Genomic DNA, 12,132 nt, shown 5'->3' with positions numbered 1-12,132 from the left:
CTTCTGTCCTTAGAGTGGATTGTCCGGGTTTCCACCTGCTCGGTGATAGGATCGAACCGAGGGTCAGGCTTCTGTCCTCGAACCCTTAAGGTCTCCACCTGCTCGGTGATAGGATCGAACCGAGGGTCAGGTTTCTGTCCTTAGAACAAAAAGTCTAAGGTTTCCACCTGCTCGGTGATAGGGATCGAACTGAGGGTCAGACTTCTGTCCTTAGAGTGGATTCTCCGGGTTTCCACCTGCTCGGTGATAGGATCGAACCGAGGGTCAGGCTTCTGTCCTCGAACCCTTAAGGTCTCCACCTGCTCGGTGATAGGATCGAACCGAGGGTCAGGTTTCTGTCCTTAGAACAAAAAGTCTAAGGTTTCCACCTGCTCGGTGATAGGGATCGAACTGAGGGTCAGACTTCTGTCCTTAGAGTGGATTCTCCGGGTTTCCACCTGCTCGGTGATAGGATCGAACCGAGGGTCAGGCTTCTGTCCTCGAACCCTTAAGGTCTCCACCTGCTCGGTGATAGGATTGAACCGAGGGTCAGGTTTCTGTCCTTAGAACAAAAAGGCTAAGGTTTCCACCTGCTCGGTGATTGGGATCGAACCGAGGATCAGGGTCAGAAAGATGCAGATCTGCTTGAAAAACATCATTAGTATATCTACAAAACATATACAATAGGTTGCGGTTAACTTTATGCCCGGCGTATCTCCCATCAATGATAGTACTTCTTGAGATTATGGACGTTCCACGGTCGGGGCAGCTGTCTCTCGTCTAGGTCTTCCAAGAAGTAAGCCCCGGTGTCGGCCACGGCTGTGACCCTGTAGGGTCCCTCCCATATTTGCGCCAATTTCCCGGCACTAGTGTTCCGCATGTTGCCCACGGCTCTTCTGAGAACCAAGTCCCCGGCGACAAACTCCCTCGTTCTTACACCTCGGTTGTATCTCTGGGCGAGCTTCTGCTGATATTTCGCAAGCCGTATTGTCACCATTTTGCGGTACTCTTCCACCTTATCCAAATATCCTACCATCATTTCGTCGTTTTGGGCGTGATCGAACCCCGCTACTCGCGCACTGCATAGATTCACCTCGGTAGGGATCACGGCTTTCGCTCCGTACGTGAGAGAGAAAGGGGTCTCCCCGGTGGACTGTTTAGGAGTGGTGCGGTATGCCCACAAGACTTTTGGAAGTTCCTCGGCCCAGTTTCCCTTCGCGCCCTCCAGCCTTTTCTTCAGCCCACTCACAATCACCTTATTCACGGCCTCAGCTTGACCGTTGCCCTGTGGATAAGAAGGAGTTGAGTACCTGTTTTTGATACCGAGACCACCGCAAAAGTCTCGGAACGCCCGGCTATCAAACTGTAGCCCGTTGTCCGATATGATAGTGTTCGGCACCCCGAACCTGGTGATGATATTTTTCCATACGAATTTCTTTACTTCCACATCTCGTATGTTGGCCAAAGCTTCCGCATCTGCCCACTTGGTAAAATAGTCGACGACCACCAAAATGAACTTTTGGCCGACCGTCGCCCGCGGGAACGGGCCGATGATGTCCAGCCCCCATTGTACAAAAGGCCAAGGACTGCTGATCGGGTTCAGGCCCGCGGGCTGATGGATCCGAGGGGCGTGCTTTTGACACCGCTCACACTCAAGCACATACTCGGCGGCGTCTTTCTGCATCTGAGGCCACCAAAACCCTTGAGTCATTGCTCGGTGCGCCAATGAACGTCCTCCGACATGGCCGCCGCACACCCCAGAGTGGAGCTCCGCCAAGAGCTCGCCCACCTTCTCCGGGCGTAAGCACAAGAGGTACGGCCTTCCGAAGGACCTTCGATACAAAGTTCGGTCTTCTTCCAACCAATACCGAGGAGCCATCCTACGGATCCTGATGCCCTCTTTTTCGTCACTCGACAGTCGGTCGTCGGCCAGAAAGTCGATTATGGGGTCGATCCAGCAAGGGGCAGGGGCTGCGATTGCCGTGGCATTGATCCTTGTAGTTCTCGAGTCGCTCATTACCCTGACGCTCGGCTCCGAGATAAGCTCGACTTTGATTTACCGTGGTATCTCTTCGGTTACTGACGACGCCAGCGTGGCTAGGGAGTCAGCATGTCTGTTCTGTGTTCGGGCTATGTGGAAAACCTTCACCATGTTGAAGCAGGCCATTACTAGCCTTGCTTGTTCTAGGTATGCTTTCATCTGGGAATCTCGGGCTTCAAAACTGCCCTGCACCTGATTAACCACCAGACACGAATCCGAATATAGCTCAATCTCCCGAGCCCCCAGGCTTGAAGCTGCCTTCAGTCCGGCCAGAAAAGCCTCGTATTTTGCCTCGTTGTTGGATGCCCTGAAACCCAATCTAAATGAGAGTTCTAGTCGTATTCCTTCGGTGGTGATCATAACAACTCCTGAACCGGCACCAGTGGAGCTCGACGCGCCGTTTACGAATACCTTCCATGATCGAGCCTCCAGTTGGCAAACCATCTCCCCCTTCTCTTTGGGCGAAAACTCAGCGATAAAATCCGCGAGGACCTGGCCCTTCACCGAGCTTCGAGGTCTGTACCGTATGTCGAAGGAACCGAGTCGAGTCCCCCATTTAGCTATACGGCCTGTGAAATCTGACCTCTTCAATAACGACTGTAATGGGTACTCGGTCAGGACGTGTACGGAGCTTGGAAATAGTGCGGCAACTTCCTGGTGGCGTGTATCAGGGCTAATACGAGCTTCTCTATGGGCAAGTATCTCGTCTCGGCGTCGACAAGAGTTTTGCTGATGTAGTACACGAGTTGCTGGATCCTTTTGTCCCTCAGTAACATAGCACTCGCGGCGTGCTCGGATACCGCCAGATACATGAACAAGTCCTCACCTGGCTCCGGTGCCGTAAGCATGGGCGCTCGCGCCAAATAAACCTTCAGATCCACAAAGGCCTCTTCGCACTCCTTGCTCCACCGAAATCCAGTCCATTTCTTCAGCAGTTGGTAGAATGGTCGGCAGCGATCTGCGAATTTTGAGATGAACTGGTTAAAAGCTGCTAGCATCCCAGTTAGTATTTGCACTTCCTTCGGGTTGCTCGGTGGCTTTAGTCTTCTCACAGCTTCTATCTGGTCGGGGTTGACCTCAATTCCCCGTGTACTGATCAGGTACCCCAAGAATTTCCCGGCCCCGACACCAAATGCGCACTTCTCCGCATTAAGGCGCAACTTGTGCCGTCGGAGAACCTCGAAAACCGCCTGGAGGTCCCCCCTATATAGGGCTTCCTGTTTGCTCTTAACCACCATGTCGTCGATGCGTGTGCCCTATCTTGTCTCGAAACATTCTTGTCATCATTCGTTGGTAGGTGGCCCCGGCGTTCTTCAGTCCGAAGGGCATCCTCGTGTAGTGGTAATTTGCCTCCGGGGAGATGAACGCCGTTTTTTCTTGATCCTCGGGCGCCAGGGCGATTTGGTGATACCCTTAGAAAGCGTCCAGAAAACTCATCCTCGGGTGCCCACACGTGGCGTCCACCAGCTGATTAATCTTGGGCACGGGAAAAGGGTCTTTTGGGCAGGCCCTGTTCAAATCGGTGAAATCGACGCAGACCCTCCACTTGCCGTTCTTCTTCTTCACTACCACGGTGTTCGCCAACCAATCCGAGAAGAAGATCTCCCGAATCACCCCTGCCTCTTTCAATCTTTGAACTTCCACTTTTACTACCTCGGAGTGCTCCTAGGCTGATCTCCTCGGCCTCTGCTTTTTAGGGGCGAATGAGGGGTCAACTCCAAGTCTATGCACGATGAATTCGGGGTCCACCCCGGGAACCTCGTATGGACTCCATGCAAATATGTCCACATTCCATATTAGGAATAACAACATCTCTACTTTTTCCCGGTCCTCCATGCTCTCCCCTATTTGGAAGTACTTGTCCGTATCCGGTAACACCTTTACCTTGAGCATGCTGTCGGCGCGCGCGACCTCCTTCTTTGGCGGGCTCTGTAATTGCTATAAAGGCGTCCCCGACGACGAACATTTGGGGTCGGCCTGATCCTTCTGGTCTGTTTGCTCCTTCTTCCAATCGACCATGGCGATCAAACATCGCCTGGCCGCCTGCTGACTTCCTTGTATCACCGCGACACCACAATCAGTATGAAACTTGACCTTCATGTGCAGAGTGGACGGGACAGCCCCCATTGCATGTATCCATGGCCTCCCAAGAATCGCTGTATAGGGGGAGTATGAGGCCACTACGAAGAAGCTTACCATTACCTCCTTGCCCCCCATGTTCACGGGCAGAGAGATTTGCCCCTCGGGAGCCACCATTTTCCCGTTGAACCCAACCAGGGGAGTGTTGTACTTTGACAGATTCTCATCCCTCAACCCAAGCCCCCTGAATAGGTCCGGGTACATAACATCTACTCCGCTTCCCTGGTCTATCATTATTCTCTTCACAACGAAGCCGCCAATCCTCGCCGTGACTATCAACGCGCCGTCGTGCGGCTGAATGGTTCCTTCCAAATCACTGTCGCCGAAAGCGATTGGCTCTCGGGTTGGTCTGATCTTCTTCGCGGGAGGCGGCACGCCCGTACTCCCCTCTACCGATATCACTATCAACACCTCCTTCCCCTTTGTCGTCGAAATGCCCCTCGGGGCTACGTGAATTACATCAATTATCCCAAGAGGGGGCGGAAGGGGATTCCCTCTGTGTGGGGTGCCATGCCCTGTTCCTCGATCCCCGGCATTCGTCACAAAATCCTTGAGGTGTCCTGCCTTAGCCAACTACCCGAGATGGTCCCTTAACACTCGGCACTGCTCGGTAGTATGCCCTCGGTCTTTGTGGTAGGTGTAGTATAGGTTCTGATTCCTCCTAGAGGGGTCGCCAGCCATCCGGTTTGGCCACTTGAAGTACAGCTCGTGCTTGATCTTATCCACAATTTTATGCACGGGCTCCTTGAACGTCACGTTCACCTCCCCTACTGGCGCTACTGGTTCTTGAATCCTCAAATTTCCCAGTGCCCTTTGTTGAAAACCGCTCTGTCGAGGATGATCCGTCACCTGTGCCTTGCCTTTGCTTTGTATTCTATCATCTTCCAATCGCTTGTACTCCTCAATGCGCCTCATCAGCTGCCTCATATCCTCGGGAGGTTTCTTAGTTAATGATTCCCTCAACCCCGACTCGTCAGGCAATCCCATTCTGAAAGTGCTCGCTGCAATCCTCTCGTTCCCTCCGCCAATCTCGTTGTAGAGTTCCCAGTATCGGCTAGCATAATCACGGAGGGTTTCCCCTGCCCTTATCTTCATAGACAGCAGTGCGTCCACCGGTTGCTGTTCCCAGCTGCACATCATGAAACGGGAACCGAACTCCTGCATTAGCTCGGCGAAACTATGAATGGAGCCCTTGCGCAACCCGTTGAACCACCTTAAGGCCATGGGACCAAGGCTGGAGGGAAAAATCTTGCACATCAGAGCGTCATTGCGGGTATGCAGAGACATCATCTGGATATAGTGGCTGACATGCTCCATGGGGTCCGTTTTCCCACCATACGAATTGAACGGCGGGCGCGTAAATCTGTCCGGTATCGGTGCTCGCTCAATATCTGCTGAGAATGGGGACCGAGCCGCCCTGTGCAATGCATGGCTCATTGCATCCATGGCCGCATTCCTTGGCCGTCCCTCTAGAGAACCCGAGCCCCGATTCCCGTATTCCCGTGATCGAGAGCGATTTCGCCATTGGCGAGATTCCGCTGAATTGGAGCGGTTTCGACGGCGACGGGACTCCCTGGAGTGCGAGTGCTCCTTGTGGAGGCGGGATCCTGATTGATTCGACCCCATCTCGCATCTCTCTTCCTCGGCGTTAGGCCTTCTCCCTCGGTCGTCTTGACCGGCTCGGCGGCGCTCGTTTCGTGCTTCCAACTCCAGGTCTCGTACTAACCTCCGCAGCCGCTCAAGCTCTTCATCCCTGGCGTCGGGCTGCCTGTGCCGGGAAGCATGGGATGTCGTTTTCCCCGTTTGATACGACCCTTCTCCAAGACCGGATCGCTCTTCCAGTTGCTCGTAAACTGGATCCTCGCGTCTCTTCTGCCTCTGTTCCCGCCAGGTGGAGCCCCGGGAAGACCCTGCCGAGCCGCTCTCGACGTTACTTCCAGACATCTTCCTGTAAACGAGTCTCGACGGAACCACTGCTTAGTAGGATCTTCTGACAGACGGCGCCAATTGTGCACACTCGAAACCGAAACCCGCTGGGCTGGGCCTCACTTGGACTCACAACTTACTTGTATTGTGGGTTTGGATTTCCTACACTAGGTCGTTCTTAACGCTAAGACTTAATGTGATCGCTTTTCTCTCCTCGGGGGTCCGGGCCACCTTCTCACTCTACTTTCTCTCTGTTTACACTCTTCTTCCAGCCCATTTTTTCCAACCCCTGTCTTCTCAAAACTTCTTGTATTTATAGTCCATAGTTTAGTGGAGAGGTCATAATTACTTGCCAGTGAGTGCAACCGGCGGTCCAGTATTATCGATCGTAAGTGGGTGGTCAGGTAGGAGTGGGAAGCGGTAAGGGTGGCATTGGAACTTGGTTCCCACCTCTACGATAGTTCTCGGCACAGGTGCCTCTCCGAGGCACAGCCGGGTAGGTACAGGGCGGGGCGTCCTGAGAGTCGAATATTTATTACTGCTTGGGAAGGTGTTGCCAAGAAACGATGAAGAGGCAAGGCTTGGGCCTGCAGCACGTGTGGCCCGGGGGTGGGCCGCCAGGTAGAAGGAGATTGGCCTTATGGGCCATATACCCAGGCCAGGGTCCAAAGCCTAATATAGGACACGGTGCGGGGGCCGTACACTAACAATTTAGAATCCTTCCCCAAAATGGGTCTGTCACTAGTAGGTAGCCCTTTGTTGCACTCTTCTCCATGAGTGGAAATAAGAATTTCCTAGCTTTTCTTACCTTGATGTTGAACCACCCCATGAGATGGGTTGGGTTTGCTCGGATTTCCGTGATGTAGCCTTTGAAATTTCTGTGACTATTCCCTCCAAATTTATTGCCCATCTCGTTCCTTGCTAGGGACGTGAACAAAAATTCTGGATCACCTCGTGAGCTAGTTCCATAGCTAAACTTTGAGGTGGGGGCGAATGAAGTTTGTTTTGGAGAATTCCTACACTTTTTAAAGATATATGTGCTTTACTGCATGTGAATTCTTTTTTACCCTTTACCGAAGCGCTCTTGGCTTGTGTTGTGGCTACTCCTTGATTAAATTGGCCCATTTGTTTTGCATCTGTGAGAAAAATGGCTCCCTTTGAGTAGCCCATATTCTTCAATCCATTATTTGTGGACATCATGGCCTTGGGAGATTGAGCCTGACTTGTTAGATGGGCCTCTTCAGCCTTTGTTTTATCTACTTTCATATGATTGCTTTTGGCCCCCACATTCAAATAAGCGGTCCCACCACTCACTCTGAGGTAGCCAATACCACTACCTTCTGGCTTATTCCTTGCACCTCTGTTTCCTTGTCGTTTTTTGGTGACCACCACCGACGGTCCATAGGTGTCCTCTTGCTTAGGAGATCGAGGGGCCTCACCTTGCTTGGGGTCCACCAAATCATACCCTTCGTGTGAGTTGCTGACAGGGACATCCTCATTGTTATCATTATCCTTATCCGACTTGGGAGAACTTCGAAGTGTGTATGGATATGCTTCCTTCCGGTGACCAATTCGGCCACATGAAAAACAGAGTTTATGTATACCTTCATAGTTAACAGGTTGATGGATGCCTCCAATCAGGATGTTCGTCACCAATGGCTTATCTATATCCACCTGAACGTAGAGCCTAGCAAAACGACCCCTCGCTTCTGCAGCTGTGTGAGTGTTGATCCGAAGAACCTTGCCTACGGAGTTCCCTATCTGCTTTAAGACCTCCACTTCATAATATTCAATGGGTAGTTCATTTAGTCTAATCCATACTGCAATGGAAGACACATTCGTCGTTGAAGGCTTGAAATTTGGCTCCTATGGTCTTATCGATAGGAATTGCTCCTTTATGAACCACAGACCTTTTTTGAGGACCATATCATGATCTTCCTTGCAGCTGAACCGCGTTAGGAAAAACTCCTTCCCTAGGTCAATAACATCCATTCTACTCGTGGGCTTCTAGAGAGCATTAAGCTTATTTTGGATATAATTGAATCCTACTGACCTCCCATATACTTTGACGATGAGTGAGCTAGCCTAAACCACTCTAATGCGATGCTTCACATCTTTAGAAAGTTTAACTGATGTGAACCTTTCCCTTTGCTCTTTCATCTCCTTATCTGATTCTATATCGGCTTCCATTTTTTCGTCAAAAGCAAACGCTTGGTTATAGGCCCTGGTATTTCCCCTAGGAGCTTGTCTCTAAAGGATGAGTTCTCACCATGGTGAGGACCATCAAAGCGACCCTAGGAATGAGAACTACTCTCATGGCTTGCCGAGAAACCGACATGACGTACATCCTTCACTTTCTTATTACTGCGCTCAAGCTCAGCTTCCTCTTCACTAGAGAGAGCATGGTTCTTACTACGGAGCATGTTTTTTCTCCTAGATAAATAGTAAGTCATGTCAATACAAATGTGACACAAGTACGTTTGGTATGCTGTAATAGCTCCTATAATGGAATAGTTATTCATGTGTAATATCAATTCGGTCATTTGATTGTATCTTTATTACATGGATTAGTTATTACATTGGAATAACTATTCTTTAAATTGAAGAATAGCTATTCCTTTTTAAAATTGATGTAATAGCTATTCCTTAATATATATAATAGATTTTAAAATTAATATATTTTCAAAAATATAAAGTTTCCTTATACATCATCTTTTACAAATTTTCCATATGTAACAGCCAAACTTATGAATAATAATAGTTATTCCATTACAATGTTTTTAATTTTCAGTAATAAAGATTACTATTCTTAATGTAATCTACATTCAGTGTACTAAATATACCCTTAACCTATAACATGCTAACTTCATGTAGGTTGTGTCAGATTCACGAGTCCGTGTGGATTTTGCCACTCCTATGTGTCAGGCTATTACTTAAGATTTATGAAGAAAATGTTGTCGTCGTCCATTTATCTTTAAAAAAAAAAAAAAAAACTCATTCAATACCGTCTATTCTCAGTCGGCATGCGGGACCTACTCTCCACAAACCGATCCATCGGACGCCACGTGGAAAGCCGATGACGACGTAAAGAAAAGGCAATCCAGCTTCCTTCGTTCTCCCCCATCAGGCTCCAACACTAACACAACACGCCTAAGAAAACCAATCTCTTCTCTCTCACTCTCACACATAAAATTTACAGTTCCAAGCCCTAATCGATCAATTCGATACCTCTCTCTTCAATTTCCAACCTCCATTTCACAGGTCCGTACATCTTAATAATTCTTACTATTTCACGTACAATTTTCTTAAGTTGACTTTTTTTTTTTTTTTTTTTTTAAGGACAAAATTTAGTTACAAAATTGGTTGTAGTTTTAGCCTACAACCTTACTCAATATTTTTTATTGGAGGTGAATTTTGACAAATCCACCATTGGATTACATCCTATTCTTATATCCTCCTGTGTGGATTTTTTTTTTTGGTAAAACAGCACAGAGGCCCAAATTAAAGAACAAGGATCATGAGCCTGATGCTTTATGCTTTAAGGGACTAGGCTTGATTCACCGCAGCTAAATTGGGCTGATTTCAAACCAAGTGGTGCACAAAGCGCGAATCCTACAACACCTATATACTAACATACAACAAGCATATACGTGTTGAATAGCAAGGAACAGTAAAGAATGATATATGAGCAAGAAAATTAAAATAAAAGTTAGGAATCCTTAGGATAATATGGAATGTCTCATTATTTTCTTAAGTTTTGTGATACATCATGCTCACTAGGACGTATTACAAGGTCTAAATAAGTTCAAAAATCACAAACTTAGATTGCTCTTTAAACCTCTAAGACTTGCGAAGTTTGAATCCATTTGGATTAGAATGTGTTCTCTAGTGGCTGTCTGAGGATCCTGGACGCTGTTTTCCCTCTCTTTTCTCCCATTTTGAATTCTGGCAAAGTTTTCTCAAGTATTTTTACTTCAATTGACTGTGGCTGAATGTCTTTCAATATTGGCTACTTACCCTTTTATAGTGCCATCCTAGGGTTTCTAGGGTACCATTGGTTCCCCCCATTTGCTCCCCTGGATACTAGAACCAATGTTGTGCCAGTAACGTTGGTGGCTGGTCCCTTTCTCATTCTTCATTATTTTCTTCTTTTGAGATTCCTTCTTCAAAAGCTTCTAGTTGACTTTCCCGTTCTGGGGGGGTCTTAGAAGGCTAACCTTTGTTCTTTCCTTCTCCAAGGCTTCTAGATTCCACTTTTTTAAACCCACCTTTTGGCTGCTTTTCCTTTTATCATTTTTCCCAAGTGAGCTAATTCCTTTTTGCCAAGCTAAAAAATCCCCATCCACCTTCCTTCATGGTTCTTCTTCCTGGGTTCCCCATGGTACCAGACCCTTACTCATGAGTTGTTGGTTCCTAAGCCTTTTGGTCCCTTTTCTGCATCATTGGGTGGATTATAGGGATATATTTGTTCTAGTTCCTTGTGTTTCTTGACATGACCCCATGAACTGTCTTAATCCCAACTTGGCTTTGCTGCATGTCCTGAGGATCCCAAACTCCTAGGAATCCCCAAGTATCTTAGCCCAGTTCTTTTCCTAAGCTCCCAAGTGATTTTTCTGACCTTTGAGGGATGGGCTGGGCTTTTTCTTTCCTTTGTTTCATGAGGTCTGAAACTTCCCTATTCATGGATTTAGGTCCCTCCTTATGGACCCTTAATGGGTTTGGAACTCTCTTCCTTTTTTCTTTATTGGAAGCGCAAATGTTTTGTTTTCCTAGACTTCAATCATTTGCGCTGTTTTGGGCCTTGGTTCAACATTGTGATTTTTGGACCTCAACACCTCCATGTTTGCAAAATTTTAAGAAAAGTAAAGATCAACAGCTATATTATCAATAAATTGTTTAAATTGCAAGTTTTTGTAATTTAAAATTATGCATAAAATATAAACTTATAGTTCATATAGTAAATAATATCTGATTGACACCAAATTTGACTTGTGTATTAAGAACGTAAAGAACATGCAGTTCAACGGTTAGATTTTCAAAATATGTAGTAATATTTATTTTATTGAGCAAGGTTATAACCTAAGGTTACAACCCACCTCTAATAAAAAGATATGTTGTAAGGTTGTAGTCTAAGACTACAACTAATTTTGTAGTTAAAATTTGTCCCTTTTTTATTGTATTTTTATCTTTATGCAAAATTTTAAGTAAAAACACATAGTTTTACACACCCAAAAAAAACAAAAAAAAAAAAACAAAAAACGTATTATAAAAACACATTTCATCCTTTATGTTTGGGATAATTCACAGTTCCTCCTTCTTTAAAATCATGCAATTCTCCCCTTAGTATTTTGAAAAAGAGCAAATATGTCATATTGCTATTCTTTCAATTAAACCCTAATGAAAGTTTGTGATTCTTAAAATATTACATTGTGTAATGTTTAAAATACTCCTACTAAATTTTAACATTCCAAAAATTTTATTCACGTATTTTGAGTTTTAGATGATAGTAATAATTAGGAAGTTGGAATGATGACATAAGGTGTTTTATTTATTACCTAAATAACATTGATTTTTTAGGTTTAAACCTTCAAAACTTATAATCTATCTAATGGAAAATTCGAAACATGCCTTCTGTTATCTTCTTTTTCGTTTTTTTTCTTTTTTTTTTTTTTTTTTCTAAAATGGGTGCTCATTAAAAACTAAGCTAGCTAAACATTGTACCTAGATTCATGTAGAATGATAAAGAAGAAAGTATGAATGAAAAATTTTTCATTGTGTGTGGTTGAAGGTATTTGATGAAAGGGTTCAATTGTAGCATATGACAGCTTTCATTATGAAAATTTAAATATTGTGACAATGTCTTAGCAAAACTCAATTGCTTATTATTGGAAAATGATGATATTCGTTATCATTCTTAGAATTTTTTAGTGAGTGGATATTGTCATTAGCAAATAAGTACTAAGAAACTATTATAATAAAATAGATATTCATATGTTAAATAGCTACCCAAACTTTGTGTGTGACATACATTTTTTTATGTATATAGT

The 12,132-nt window shown here is 46.0% G+C and overlaps 2 protein-coding genes across 2 annotated transcripts; both read right to left on the bottom strand.

Moving 5' to 3' along the window:
- Window positions 1-2,035: 2,035 nt before the first annotated feature.
- LOC112040718 (uncharacterized) lies at window positions 2,036-3,258 on the bottom strand. The gene is made up of 2 exons (XM_024073608.1): window positions 2,701-3,258; window positions 2,036-2,617 (listed from the first exon to the last, which is right to left on the bottom strand). The coding sequence occupies exons 1-2, from the start codon at window positions 3,256-3,258 to the stop codon at window positions 2,036-2,038; spliced, it is 1,140 nt and encodes a 379-aa protein (XP_023929376.1).
- Window positions 3,259-3,958: 700 nt separating this feature from the next.
- LOC112040717 (uncharacterized) lies at window positions 3,959-4,393 on the bottom strand. The gene has a single exon (XM_024073607.1). It carries the CDS (start codon window positions 4,391-4,393, stop codon window positions 3,959-3,961), a length of 435 nt encoding a protein of 144 aa, XP_023929375.1.
- Between the last annotated feature and the right edge of the window lie 7,739 nt (window positions 4,394-12,132).

Source organism: Quercus suber, unplaced genomic scaffold (assembly GCF_002906115.3).
Source record: "Quercus suber isolate HL8 unplaced genomic scaffold, Cork oak 2.0 scaffold_205, whole genome shotgun sequence".
Lineage (NCBI taxonomy): Eukaryota > Viridiplantae > Streptophyta > Magnoliopsida > Fagales > Fagaceae > Quercus > Quercus suber.
This window is presented reverse-complemented; position numbering and strand designations above follow the sequence as displayed.

Bases quoted from the DNA above. Each gene is read 5' to 3' on its own strand.
- LOC112040718 (XM_024073608.1), bottom strand. From the start codon at position 3,258: ATGGTGGTTAAGAGCAAACAGGAAGCCCTATATAGGGGGGACCTCCAG. The intron at 2,618-2,700 runs GTATTAGCCCTG...TACCCATTACAG, and splicing joins ACTTGCCCATAGAGAAGCTC to TCGTTATTGAAGAGGTCAGA.
- LOC112040717 (XM_024073607.1), bottom strand. From the start codon at position 4,393: ATGATAGACCAGGGAAGCGGAGTAGATGTTATGTACCCGGACCTATTC.